Below are 14,735 nucleotides of genomic sequence, written 5' to 3'. Positions count from 1 at the left end.
TACAGGCACCGAGCCCCATCTTCCTATTTTTAAAGAACTTCTTTTTTTCTCTAGGAACTTATAGGTGCTCACTGAGTTTACATAAATATCCCATTCTCCAAAAGGAGAGGAAGAAATTACTAGTATGTGGTATATTTCTGAAAAAGGCAATCTATTTAACATTTAACAAAAAATCATCTATTTAACATGTCTTTTTTAAAAAATTTCCTTTCATAGAAAATAAACATGACATGAAGCAGGTTATTTTAATAAGGCATCAGGCAATAAATATTTCATACTTGATTTTGTTTCTAAAGAGAATATTTTGTCATAATTTGAATCATAGGATATGTTTCTTGTAGTGGGTGAAACACTGTCTACATATGATGAAAATACACGAGATTTCATGTTTCCGGGTCCGAACCAAATTTCTGGACACCATGATTCAAACCGCCAGGTTACCATGAGAAGGATCTCTGGCCTTCGAGTAAGTGTCTGCTCACTGTTTTCTGAGTTAGATTTTGATGGAGGATCACCAAGTCTGCAACACCTTAAATGTGAAGAACTAGTTTAAAGTTTAATTTGGTTTAAATTCATTTGTTTTATAAAGTTATTTTAAACATACTGAAATTTAAATGAAAATAATTTCACAAAATCCATTTATGAACTATCCAAAATTAAAAGAAGTTATTTTGACTTATAGTCTTCAAGTCTCTCTCTTCCTTTTCTCTCCTCTCCTCACCTTCCCATCTCATCTGTTTCTCTTTCTCTTTTTCTAAGGATGATAACAAACATTTGAAAAGATACTCAAGGTCATTAACATTTAGAGAAATCCAAATTAAAGCAGCCTTATGATTTCATTTTTATAGCCATAAGATTGGCAGAATTTATTTAATCTGACGATATGTAAAGTATAAAAAATTGGAAACTCTCATATCCTGCTATGTTGTGTAGATCAGAACAATCACAATTCAATTTATCTAGTAAAGGCAAAAATCCTCACAACATATTATCTTCTAGGTATGTATCTTAGAGATGTATTCTCTTTATAATAAAATGTTCATTTTTAGTATTGCTCAGAATAGTGAATTTTCAATGTATTATTTTTTATTAATGCATATTAGATGTACATAGTTTCAAGGTACATGTAATAATTTAATACATCCATAATTTGTAAAGATCAATGTACTTGGGATATCCATCATCTTAAATATTTGTCCTTTCCTAATGCTGAAAACAAGTATAAAACTGGAGAAAATTTTTACAAATAAGAACTTGAGGGAATTGGAAACTGGTAAGTAAGACAAGACAAATGAAGAGGTTTTTGTGCTTGAAAAACTACTAAAACTTTGGGCGGAAGTGGCAGGAGTATGTCATTTGCCTGGCAAATGCTCCCATAGCCTGCTTGTTCAGGACTGTGGCACAAAAATCAGAAGCTTTGGTACTAGAGGTTGCCAGAATTTATTATGGGTAGTGGGACAAATAGTGTCGCTTTACCAGCTAAATATGGAGGATTCCGCTGAGAGCAGATGAAGAATCCTACAGCTTTGGTAGGCTGATTGCATTTCTAACTGGGGAGAGAAGCACACCTGCCAGGAAATTGGCAAGGAGATCCTGGAATTAAGGGACAAAGAAAAGGGCAGAGATAAGCTCTCTGCCCATTCTTGGCTGACTTTGAAACTGCATGTCTAGGGAAGTCAGGGAGAACCCAGCAAAGAGTAGAAACCTAAGACAAGAAATGATAAAAACTCTAGAAGGAAATGTGAGAAAAACTCCTTGATGATATCAGCCTGGGGAAAGATTTTATGAAGAAGACCCCATTGGCAATTGCAGCATCAACAAAAATAAATAAATGGTACCTGATCAAGCTAAAAAGCTTCTGCACAGCTAAGGACACAATAAACAAAGTCAGTAGACAATCTTCAGAATGGGAAAAGATATTCATGTATTATGAACATGAGAAAAGGCTAATAACCAGAACCTATAAAGAAATCAAATGAAAAAGAGAACAACTCCATTAATCACTGGGCAAGAGAGATGAGCGGAACTTCTTTCAAGAAGACAGATGAATGGCCAACAAACACATGAAAAATGGCTCACCATTCCTAATCATCAGAGAAATGCAAATCAAAACTACCTTGAGATATCACCTAACCCCAGCAAGAATAGTTAACATCATAAAATCCCAAAGCCGCAGATGCTGGCATGGGTTTGGAGGGAAGGGAACACTTATTAAACACTGTTGGTGGGATTGCAAACTAGTATTTTGAAATAAGTATGGAGAATCCTCAAAGAGCTAAAATGTCCTTCCATTTGATCCCACAATCCCTTTACTAGGTATCTACTCAGAAGAAAAAAGATCATTTTATCATAAGGACATTTGCACTTGAATGTTTATAGCATCTCAATTCACAGTCACAAAGATGAGAAAACAACCCAAGTCCCCATTAACTCAAGAATGGATTAATAAAATGTGATATACTATTTTGGAATACTACTCAGCCGTAAAAAGATGGAGACTTTAACGTCTTTTTTATTTATTTACCTGGGCAGAGTTGAAGAACATCCTCCTTAGTAAGGTATCTCAAGAATGAAAAAGCAAGTACTGTCCTTCCCGTGTACTCAATACTAATTTGAAGCTAGTAGATTAGCATCTACAGGCCCACATGAAAGAAAAACACAAATTCAAAAAGGGAATGGTGGGAAGGGGAGAGGGTTCCGATAAGCTCCCACCTAAGGGGTACAATGTAGGGATGTATGGCATACCTTCTGGGTGAAAGACTCAACTCCAACTCAGACTTTGCCTTATAAATGCAAACAACTATATTTATCCTCATATTAATGTGAAGTAAAAATCAAAAAGAGCGAAAGCCAGTGGAGATTGGAGACCTGACAACAGCTTTGGATGCATTCCTAACCCACACACAGACAATCAGTAGAAAGTAGAACCTTAAGGGTTCACTGCTTGACCATTTAGGTCTGCATAGACAGCGGGGACTACAGGGAAGAATAGAAGAATAAAAGCATGGGATGTGTAAGACCAAAATGGCAGTTGTAAAAACAGGCATATTATCAACAATTATATCTAATATGAATGGTAAAAATGTTCCAATAAGTAGTTTGTTGTTCCCGTAGGCAACAGTGCATCCTTCCTCAGATTCTTGTGATGCTGTATAATCATCTTGGATCTGAGGCTGTCCTTCTGCACCTCTCACTACGGCAAGGGTTCAAACTACATCCTGACACTTTCACAACAAATCGATTAACCTTAGCAAAGCACTATAACGTAGCGGTATGGCATTGGTGGGTGGATTAACGTGACCTTGTAAGTATTTACAGCAGTGCCTACCACATAGAAAACACTCAGTATACGTTAATAATATGATAGGTGCTGATATCATAGTGGTGATGATGGAATGGTAATGATAATGGTATCTCTTCTGCTAGACTGTGAATTCTAAAAATGCAATCTGTGACTTTCTCATCTTTGAATTTCACTCTTTGCATAGTACCTTGCATGAAGTAGGTACTTAATAAGTGCCTCTTGACTGAATTGAATGAATTGCATCTTATTGTAGACCTCATAGAAGAACTGACAGTTGAGATGGGGTGATGATTAATTTTATTTGTCGCTTTGCTTATGTTTGGTGTTCTGTTATTTGATTAAACATTAGATGTTATAAAGGTATGTTATAGATGTGATTAATACTTATAATTGATTGACTTTAAATAAAGGAGACTAGACTATTTGGTTGGGCCTCATCTAATCAATTGAAGAACCTGAAGAGCAAAAATAGAGGTTTTCTGATGAAGTAGGAATTCTGCCTCAAGAATATAATAAATCCTATCTCACTTTCTATCCTGCTAGTCTACACTACAGATTTTATGCTCAAGACTGCACATTAACCCTTTCTTGAGTTTTCTGTGTGCCAGCCTGCCCTATGGATTTTGGATTTGCCATCTCCCATGGTTGTGTGAACTAATTCCTTAAAAAAAATCTCTTTAACTCTACATATTCTATTACTTTTGTTTCTCTGAACAGCACTGAATGGTACAGCTGTTTGAAAGGTCAGTAAATATAATGGCTAAAATGTTAATTGAGTACTTACTACATGACCAATAATACATAGGGAGAGATAAAGTGATAAAGTTGCAGTCCAGGCTGTAGTAGTTATATAATATGTTCAGCTTCACATGAGAACCAAAACAATTTTAAGAGCATTATATTAATAGAAACACTACCAGCTTAGTCTTAAATAAAGAGAAACATTACAAAATGAAAAGGCTTTGGGACCTTCAAAATTCTGTAGATAGGACCCAAATTCAGAACACTGTGCAGCTATAAGCAGCCTACCTCTCATTGCAAACACATGATGCAATGGATAGGAAGATAGAACCGGAATATGGAGCCAGGAACCATGGGTAGTGACTTCTAAGCAGGTCCTACTCAAGGAACCTCCATTTCCCAGGCTGGATTTCAGAATTTGTATCCTATTTGCCTCCAGTTTTCTCCCCTTTTTAAACAGGAGTATCTACAGTGATTGTCTTGTGCTTGCTGCACATGGGTAGATAGCTTGTCTCTCTAGTTCATAGGGTCTTCTGATCATAAGGAACTTATTCTTAAAGTTGGACTTGAAGAACTACATCCAAAGGGCCTTAGCTGTCCTGGGATTTGATTTAGATGCTAACATCCTGGATTTCAAGTTGGCATTGTAAAAGGATAGACTTTTCTTTTTGTTTTTGGTAAAGCATGAATGTGTTTAGGATGTGAGAGAAACGTGGGTTATTTTTGGTCAAAGAGCAGACTGTGGTGGGTTTTAAACTTGTGCACAATCTTTTTATACTCTTTCATTGAAAAAGTAGCCTACCTCCTCTGTCCTCGAGTATGGGCTGTACTCAGAAACGCTAATGAACAGAATGTGTGGTAGTGGCACTGGTAGAGTTCTCAGGCTGGATCATTGTGGCTTCATCTTTGCTCTGCTTTTCCATCACCCACTTTGAGGGAGCCAGCCACTGTGTCATGAGGACATTCAGCAGCCCCATAAAGAGGCTTCTGTGATAAGGAGCTGAATCTTTCTGCCAAGACCTAGAAAGGAACTGAGACCTCAAACCAACATCTATGTGAGTTAGCGTTCTTAGGAATTAGATTCTCAAGCTCCAGTCAAGCTTGAGAAGCTTCAGTTTTTGGAGTAGATTCTTAAGCCTCAGTCAAGCTTTGAGAAGCTTCAGATGACCAGAGCTCAAATGGCATCTTGACCACAATCTTATGAGAGATTCTAAGTTAGTAACACATGGCTCATCTTGTGCCAGATTCGTGACCCATAGAAACTATTTGAAATAATAATGTGTTCACTGATGTTTTAAAATACCGTTTCAGGATAATATGTTTTATAAAAATAGGTAATTAACAATTAGAAATAGTTGGTTACAGGCAGGGTTTATATGTCAAATGTCTGATTTCCACTTCTCTGGGCACAGATGAGATTCTTTAATGTTTTGGTGAATACATAATTATGTGCTTCCAAATATTTTCTCTCAGATACTGTGTAACTGTTTCCTTTGAACTTTACCATTTGTCCCTACTTATCTCAAACAATGTTTAAGCTGATGATCGGAATGTTATTAGAAATAGGAGCCAGATTATTCTTAGATATGACTGTAAAAGTTACATAATAGGAAAAAAATGTTGGGAAACTTACTTCTGTTTTGTTTGCAGGAACTGTATATGTTAGAGCTGTGTGTGTGTGTGTGTGTGTGTGTGTATTTTTTAAAATAAGATTATCTGAAGTATTTATTTTTTTAATTTTAATTGACAAATAAAAATTGTATATAGTTATGGGGTATAACACGATATTTTGAGATATCTTCATCCACACACATATATATGTATACATAGTAAAATGGCTAAATCAAGCTAATATACTAATGTCTTGATTATATAGTTAAATATGTCTTAAGTTGTAAAAGTAAAAAACTGACATCCATGAAGTATGTTCGTATGTTTATAATTATAATATTACAATTAAAATTCTAAAACAATTTGGGGCCAAGTGCAGTGGCTCATACCTATAATGCCAGCACTCTGGGTGGGAGGCTGATGCAGGTGGATTGCCTGAGCTCACAGGTTTGAGACCAGCTTGAGCCAGAGTGAGACTTCGTCTCTAAAAATAACTGGGCATTATGGCGGGCACCTGTAGTCCCAGCTACTTGGGAGGCTGAGGCAAGAAGATTGCTTAAGCCCAAGAGTTTGAGGTTGCTGTGCTATGATGCACCAGCACTCTATGGAGGGTGACAAAGTAAGACTCTGTCTCCAAAAAAAAAAAGAGAAAAATTTAAAACAATTTCATAGGAAAATACTTGAAAATAAAAAGTATTTTCAAATATAGTCACTGATAACTGTGTCATCAGCAGTGACACTGTTGCTTGTGGGCATTTAGTATTACTCTGGTGTTTTTGTCTCTAATAAGAATTTCAAACTAACAAAGAAGCAACTGAACCTTGATAAGTGTTTATTACTTTTGGTCATATTCTTATCCCTAATAATTAACTCCTTGAGAATGGAACGCTCTAATATTACCTTTATTTTTCCTCTCAGGGAATTGCTCCAAAGCTGGAATTTTCTACAACTTCGGTTATTACTGAATGTCTGATAAGTTCAAGGAAGTGCCGCACTCAGGTTAAGATCATTTTCTCAAAGTCTTTAATGGCTTAATATTATTTGTTTATATTTATGACCCTTTGACAAACATTAATCTTTTATTTGGGCTGCAGCTGTTTTCACTTCTTGGGGCGTCAATTTTTAGTTTAAGTAAAAATAACTAATGTAGGTATTCAACAGTTTGGTTATATCTCGATAAATATGAGATTGACAAACTTGGTACACATGATAGAGGGTGTCATGGTGGTTTTGTTTTGTTTTGTTTTTCACTTTATATACTTTTCTTCCTCCTTAATAAAGAGAAATCAGGCTTCCTGAAAGATGTTGGGATCAAGAAGTCCCATAGAGATCTGGATCGGAGACTTCTGTAAATGTTTAGAAGTTATAGATTTCTCCAAAATGTTCAAAGGATACCTTTTTAGGAAAGAAGGTGTCCAGAGTTCCCAGAATGGTATATTGTTGTTTGGTGAGTGTAGTTTCTTTTGTGTCTTGAATTCCTCAAGGGACTGTTGCTCATTTTGGTGGCCATACTGGTGCTGTCATATCAAGAGAAGCTTTGACATTCCAGCCTGAGTACTTCTGTGTTTTTGAAAACTGCCCATAGTAGTCTGATGTATCTGGATCTAATATTCCCTTCCGGTCTAACATCTTACTGAGTCACCAGAATACTCTTGCTACCTTGTCTACAGGCTATCTAATAATCCCCGGACCATACTCAGGCAGTTACATTGTGATCTAGTGACAATGACCTACCTGTTATTAAGAGCCCTTAATATATGAAACCTAGTGGACTCATCACACAGGACAGGATTGGGCCTATCAAGGAAGGAGTAGAATGTTAATTTACTGAATTATCAGCTTTTAAGTAAATTTGCTGAGGATGCTAACTGTGACTTAAGGTAGTAAAGGTGAAATATAGAATATTGAGGGAACCATACTTATTCCGTTAAGTAGGATCTTTAGTATTTCAGAGTCAGGGTGTAATCATTTATTTTTTAAATACAAGCTGAAATATAGCTTTAGGGCAGATAAGGAGGTGTACTATTTACTTGCTTTTGAGATATGCACTGTGCACACTTGTAAATCGTTAGAAATGCTTTGCCTGAATGATTTTTCTGTCCGCACTATGTCCATCTAATGGATGGGTAGTGAAGTCTGTTTTTCTTTTCAACTTTTCTGTCTGAAATATATACATAGAAAAGTACATACATTCTAAGTATACAGCTTGGTAAAAGAGCTCTTTTTAAATATAAAACCATTACCCATTAGTAATTTCATTGTACTTATGAACTAACATTTTCCCCTGTAAGCTTTTGATAATTCTCTTCGGTATATTTATTTTTTTGACTTAAAATGTAAATATTTGTCTTTTGATAATTATTGAACAGAGATGTGAGAAAATAGGCATTAGTCTTGGACAGTGTTTAATACGTTTTAAAAACAGCAGATCTTGGTTCCATTTCCTCATAACACTGCCACAAAAATTAGAGAATATACATAATGTGCTTGACGTAGGACATATAAAATAAGGACTACTGTCACTGTTACTAAGGCTATTTCTTAAGAATTAAGATTGTTGGGGAGATATAGATGACAATAGATGAAATACGTGTATAAGGTAGAAAACATTGCCTAGTAGGCACAATAGACTTTTCCATTAAAATTCTGAATATTAACAATCCTTGATTTAAGTCCTTAAATCGTTAAGAAGTTTGTAAATTTACTTTTTCTCTGAATGAATATTATTTACAATTAAAAATTTAATGGCTGTAAAGCAGCATCTTTAGTTTTAATGATAAGAATAAAACACACTGATTTTTGGGAGGAGTTAATAGATTTTATAAAATTATGTATGTTTGTAAGTACTTGTATTGATCTTTATTCTTTTCATCACTTTACTTCCAAATGGATGTCTATTTGTCACCAACTGAATGGACTGAAAATTAGCATATTATAATTTTTCTGGAATAAAACTAGTTTTCTACTCAGTTCTTTTTACCTACTAAAAGTAGAATTGATTATTAAAGAATTAAATATCAGTGGTAACTTCATTAATATAAATTTGCTAATCTGCTGTATCATGCAGCCTTTTTCTATATTACAAACCTCACTAATTTTGTGGCTTAAAACAGCAAGTGTTTCTTCTAGTTTTATTTATCTGCTGGGTGATTCTTTTAGTCTGGACTGGCTGATTAGGGCCGAATGATTTAGGATGGCTTCACTCATATACCTGGCAGTTGGCAGAATTTTTGGTTGGGGATAGACCTTGTATTTTTGGTAATGAGCTTGGTTTCAGGTGGGGCAATAGTCATGAGAATCTCATTATCTATCAGGCTAATAATTCCAGCTCATTTATGTGGTGGCAGGAAAGTTTTTAGGAGTAAAAGAGAACAGGCACTTAAGTCATTGTCCTATTGTCCACAGGAAGTCATATGGTTGAATCTAAAGTCATCATGGGGGGGAAACTACCCAGGTTGGATACAGGAAGGGAAATCATGGCAGCCATTTTATAAACAGTACAACACAGCCACTATTTTAAGTTTTACCAGGCACTATAAATAGTGTGCATTAAGGAATGAGGTAAGGTTAGACAGTGTGCATTTGTAGTAGGAACCATATAGTTTATAACTTCCTCTAGTAGTATGCAGCATTCAAAAACTTTAACAAAGAAGATGGGGTTAATTACTTAAGTTTTGGCATAATTAGAGCTAAGTGTGTAAGAAGGAATTTTATAGAAATGCTAAAATGAATGATTCTGAGTTCTGCTGGGTCTGAAGGTAAGAGATACTAAGAATGTTTAAAGGACTCTAGGAAAGAGCTCTAGGGACTGAGGAGGTGAGGAGGGCAAGTGACGGTGAGAGGAGAAGAAGTAGGTTAAAGAAAAGAGATTTTGGTCAACAATGAAGTTTTAGATTTGGGCATGCAGTGGATCTAGAAAATTATGAAATCCAAGATACAGTAGAAAGAATTAAAACTGAGAAATAGAAACTAATTCCAAGGTCTTGGAAAAATCCATTGCCTGAACATTTCAGTAAACCTCAGAGGTTCTTTCCGATGCTAACATTCCTTGTTTCTATGAGTCAGCATGATGTCATAGACACGGATGAAGTGAGACAAGGTAGGAAAATTCTGGATTACTTGTTGAGGTCATTGAGCAAGGTGGGAAAAGGTCCAGGAGCATATCAAAAATTATGGTGGAAGGAAAGATGGAATAGTCTGATGGTACTGGTCTGAATGAAACTCATAGGCTTACTTTGTCCTGTTAGGAAAATGTATTTTCTGTCCTTTGTATCTACTTAAAAAAAAATTGACTCTTTTCCTTTTTATTCATATTTTTATTAGATACCTTTAGCAAATAGGGAAGAGAGTTGAAAAAGTAGAGAGGGAGGTAGGATTGGTGGTTAAACATGATTAAAGTTAAGAAGACATTCAGAGGGCAGCGCCTGTGGCTCAGTGAGTAGGGCGCCGGCCCCATATGCCGAGGGTGGCGGGTTCAAACCCAGCCCCGGCCGAACTGCAACAAAAAAATAGCCGGGCGTTGTGGCGGGCGCCTGTGGTCCCAGCTGCTTGGGAGGCTGAGGCAGGAGAATCGCGTAAGCCCAAGAGTTAGAGGTTGCTGTGAGCCATGTGACGCCAGGCACTCTACTGAGGGCGGTACAGTGAGACTCTGTCTCTACAAAAAAAAAAAAAAAAAAAAGAAGACATTCAGAGATTCAGGAGTCCATTTTCTATAATTGAAAAGCTGCTTATACCTCCAGATAAAACATGAAGAATTCTTATATTATTTGCTTGTAAATAAACTATTAAGGTATTTATAAGGCAGAGCCTTTTTGAATAAAATGTTATCTTAATAACAAAACAAGAAGTAACAATTAAAAAAATTTTAATATCAAAAGTTTTAGGCTGCTAACCAGTTTTATAAGAAGATAAAATACCAGTTATTAAAGTTCATACATCTTTTATATATTTTTACTTTTATAAAAATATAGGACCAGGCTTGGCGCCTGTAGCTCAGTGGGTAGGGCACCGGCCACATACTGTTAACCAATCATGTTTAACCATCAATCCTACCTCTCTACTGAGGCTGGCAGGTTCCAGCCTGGCCCTGGCCTGCTAAATAACAATGACAACTGCAATCAAAAAATAGCCGGGTGTTGTGACGGTGCCTGTAGTCCCAGCTACTCAGGAGGCTGAGGCAAGAGAATCTCTTAAGCCCAAGAGTTGGAGGTTGCTGTGAGCTATGACAGCACAGCACTCTACTCAGGGCGACACAGTGAGACTGTCTAAAAAAAAAAAATTGTAAAAATATGGAACCCAAATTAAGATTAATGGTTATCTGTCATTGAATTGTAAAGTTTTAGCTTGGATGGGCTAAATATCGTTTTGCTTTGTAGAATCCAAATAATGCATTTCATTAAAATATCTACCAAATTATTCAAACATTTTCATGTTGTACATATATATGTATATATCTACATGAACAAAACTTACTTTTATAATTTTCTCTTGAAGATTTCATAATCAACTAAATAGGTGTGTATTTTTAATAATGGTAAATATAGTATTCTTAAATTATGTAGCCAATTATTCGAATACTTAAATATAAAAGAAAGCTAGTATTTGCATTAATTTTCTAGTATACTGAAAAATAATTTTTTTCTGACTTTGTTTCTTAGATTTTTCAAATGATTGAGCATTGAGCTTTATTTTTCATAAAGCCCTTGTTAGTTGGGCTTAAGAAGGAAGTTTGATATAATTAACTACTGTAGAAAGAGTTATTTAGCGTATGGATTTGACTTTTCCCAAGATCAGCATAGATGGGCAGATAGGAAGGACTAATCTGGTTAGCTTTGATAGAGTTTGTGTGTCCTGGTAAAATGACTTAAAATTTTTTTTAAATTTTAAATGGGATTTTTAAAATATCTCTTTTGCCCAAGTTAATTTTTGTTCTTTATGTTTAGGATAAATTTACTTACCATTCGGCTCCAGTTGAAAAATCACACAGCAGACTGCAAAGCAGATCATCAAGATCACAAAAGAAAAAATCCAAGTCACCTGAGAGAAGCAAATATTGTGTAAATGCAAAAAACTACGAACAGCCTACAATTTCTTCAAAATCACACTCTCCATCTCCCTACACAAAAAGACGGATGTGTGAGCTATCTGAAGACACCAGGCGGCGGCTAGCCCATTTAAATCTGGGACCTTATGAATTCAAAAAAGAAACAGATAAGCCTCCATTTGTGATTAGACATGTAAGCATTTCAGTTTGAAATTGATCACATCATTTTTTCCATTAAAATATTTTTAAATGTCTTTCAACTTTTAGCTTATATTAACAGTTGTATTTCCTGAACTGTTAACCTAGCAATCTAAAATGAAAAATTTTAGAATAAAAGGATGTTCTTGTCTTTAAACTTGGCAAAGATGAAACTACATTATGAATGCCATGTTAAATCCTATAAGAACTGTTTTCCTTTCTTTTTGTACAGTAGACAGTATAATTTCCTCTACAAATTGAACTTGGTTATAGTTAACATTAGTACTACAATGGCAGAGTGGAGTTTTAGAAGAAAACCAAGTATTCTTTCAGAAAAGGAAGACCCTGCCCATCCCAGGTTGCATAATAATTATAGTGGAAAGTAAGTTTCCTTTGAAATGATGTACTTTACCTAAGCTAACAGCAGAAATAGCCAACACCATAGACATCTCAACTGGTTCAGCTTACACAATTCTGACTGAAAAATTAAAGTTGACCAAAATTACTGCTTGAAGGGTACCAAAAACTTTGTTCCCAGAGTAGTTGCAGACAAGAGCAGAGCTTTCAATAGAAATTGAAACAAGTGAGATCAAGATCCTGAAGCATTTCTTCAAAGAATTGTAATAGGAGATCAAAGATGGCTTTTCTAGTATGATCCTGAAGACAAAGCACAATCAAAGCAGTGGCTACCAATAGGTAGAAGAGGTTCTAATCAAAGCAAAAGGGCAAAAGGGCAAGAGCAAAGGTCATAATGATAATTTCTTTGGATACTGTAAGCATTTTGATTGTTGACTTTGTGAAGGGCCGAAGAATGATAGTATCTGTTTATTATGAGAGTGTTTTAAGAAAGTTAGCCAAAGCTTTAGCAGAAGACAACTGTGGAATGCTTTACCAAAAAGAATACTTTGCCAGGACAATGCCCTTGTTCATTTCCCTCATCAAACAAGGGCAGCTTTGCCAGAGTTTTGATGAGAAGTCGTTAGACATCTACCTTATAGTCCTGGTTTGTCTCATTCTGACTTCTTGTTTCCTAATCTTGAAGAATCTATAAAGAGCAGCCATTTTTCCTCAGTTAATAAGGTAATACTACATTGATATGGTTAAATTTCCAGGACCCCCATTTCTTTAAGCATGTATGAATTAAATTGCTTACTAAAAAGTGTCTTGACCTTGATAAAGCTTGTGTTGAAAAGTAAAGTTTATATTTTATGTTTTCATCTTTTAATTCAATTTTTCTGTGAACACTTTGAAGTCCCTTGTATAAATATTTTAACATATATAATAATACTGAACCTCAAGATTTAAGTACCTATACAAAAGCAAAAAATCCATTTTTTATAAGTTCTAAAATGAATTAACTCAACCTGTAAATAGGACCCTTTGGCATTCTAATAGCTTTTTGAACATACACATTTGAAAGTTCAGATTTTCTTTGTTACCTTTTTAAAAAATTTTAATGTGTCTTAAAGCAATATTTTATTCCATGTTTATATTTTGACTATGAATCCTTTACTCTTTTATCCTAAAGTTAAAGGTTTCTAATTATAAAATTAAACATACAGTGTAATGGGTAGTTTTAAATGATAATATATTATTGAGATTATTGTGATTGTTTTTGTCATTTCTATAGAATTTCTCATTAGTTCTGATTATATTTTGTTGGTTTAAACAATATTCAGGTAATGTTTTAGTTGCATGTTTGATTGCAGCTTAAGAATGCCTTCAATGGGAGGCGCCTGTGGCTCAGTGAGTAGGGTGCCGGCCCCATATGCCAAGGGTGGCGGGTTCAAACCCAGCCCCGGCCAAACTGCAACAAAAAAATAGCCGGGTGTTGTGGCGGGCGCCTGTAGTCCCAGCTGCTCGGGAGGCTGAGGCAAGAGAATCGCGTAAGCCCAAGAGTTAGAGGTTGCTGTGAGCCGTGTGACGCCATGGCACTCTACCCAAGGGCGGTACAGTGAGACTCTGTCTCTACCAAAAAAAAAAAAAGAATGCCTTTAATTTCATGTTTGCCCACAATTACAAATTAAATGAAAAAGAAAGGCAGCGTCCTTTTCTGCCTCTGGTTAATCTAGCCAGAAGCCTCATATTTGTTTATGTTTTCAAAGAACAAACTTTATATTACATTCATCTTATGTATAATTCTTTTGTTATTGATTTCATGTAGTTTTCCTCTGACCTTGCTTATTTCTTTTTTTCTGCTGGGTTTGGGGTTGGTTTGCTCTGCCTTTTCCAGTTCCTTGAGACAGTTCATTAGATTGTTAATTTTTGATCTGTCTTTTGGATGTAGGCATTTAAGGTTACAGATTTTTTTCTCAGGCATGCTTTAGCTGTGTCTCATGGGTTTTGATAACTTGAGTCTCCTTCATCATTTAGTTTGAACAATCTTTTGATTTTCATCTTAATTTCCACCATTACCCAAGTATGGTTCAGCAATAGGTTGTTTAGTTTCCATGACTTTGTGTAGAGATGAGTATTTCTGTTGGTGTTAATTTCTTTCTCTTTAAATTTTAATTTTTTTTTTTTGTTGCTGATGTTGACGTCTAATTTTAATCTGAGAAGATGCATTTCATAATTTCTGGTGTTTTTAATTTGTTGAAACAGTTTTGTGGCCTAGGCTTAGAGAATTTTGAACTGATGAGAACATGTATTCAGTGTTTTTTTTTTTTTTGAGACAGAGTCTCATTATGTTGCCCTTGGTTGAGTGCTGTGGCATTATAGCTCACAGCAACCTCCAACTCTTGGGCTTAAGCGATTCTCTTGCCTCAGGCTCCCAAGTAACTGTGACTACAAGTATCCGCCACAACGCCCAGCTATTTTTTACTTGCAGTTGTTATTTAG

The 14,735-nt window shown here is 35.5% G+C and overlaps 1 protein-coding gene across 3 annotated transcripts in view; it reads left to right on the top strand.

Moving 5' to 3' along the window:
* The window catches only part of SPATA6 (spermatogenesis associated 6), a 143,786-nt gene that overhangs the window by 65,215 nt on the left and 63,836 nt on the right, over window positions 1-14,735 (top strand). For all 3 annotated transcript variants that reach the window (XM_053576009.1, XM_053576010.1, XM_053576011.1), the window contains 3 exons: window positions 342-466; window positions 6,575-6,655; window positions 11,599-11,892. In XM_053576009.1, coding sequence (XP_053431984.1) covers window positions 342-466; window positions 6,575-6,655; window positions 11,599-11,892 — 500 coding nt within the window. The remainder of the gene's footprint in view (window positions 1-341; window positions 467-6,574; window positions 6,656-11,598; window positions 11,893-14,735) is intronic.

Source organism: Nycticebus coucang, chromosome 22 (genome assembly GCF_027406575.1).
Source record: "Nycticebus coucang isolate mNycCou1 chromosome 22, mNycCou1.pri, whole genome shotgun sequence".
Classification (NCBI taxonomy): Eukaryota; Metazoa; Chordata; class Mammalia; order Primates; family Lorisidae; genus Nycticebus; species Nycticebus coucang.
This window is presented reverse-complemented; position numbering and strand designations above follow the sequence as displayed.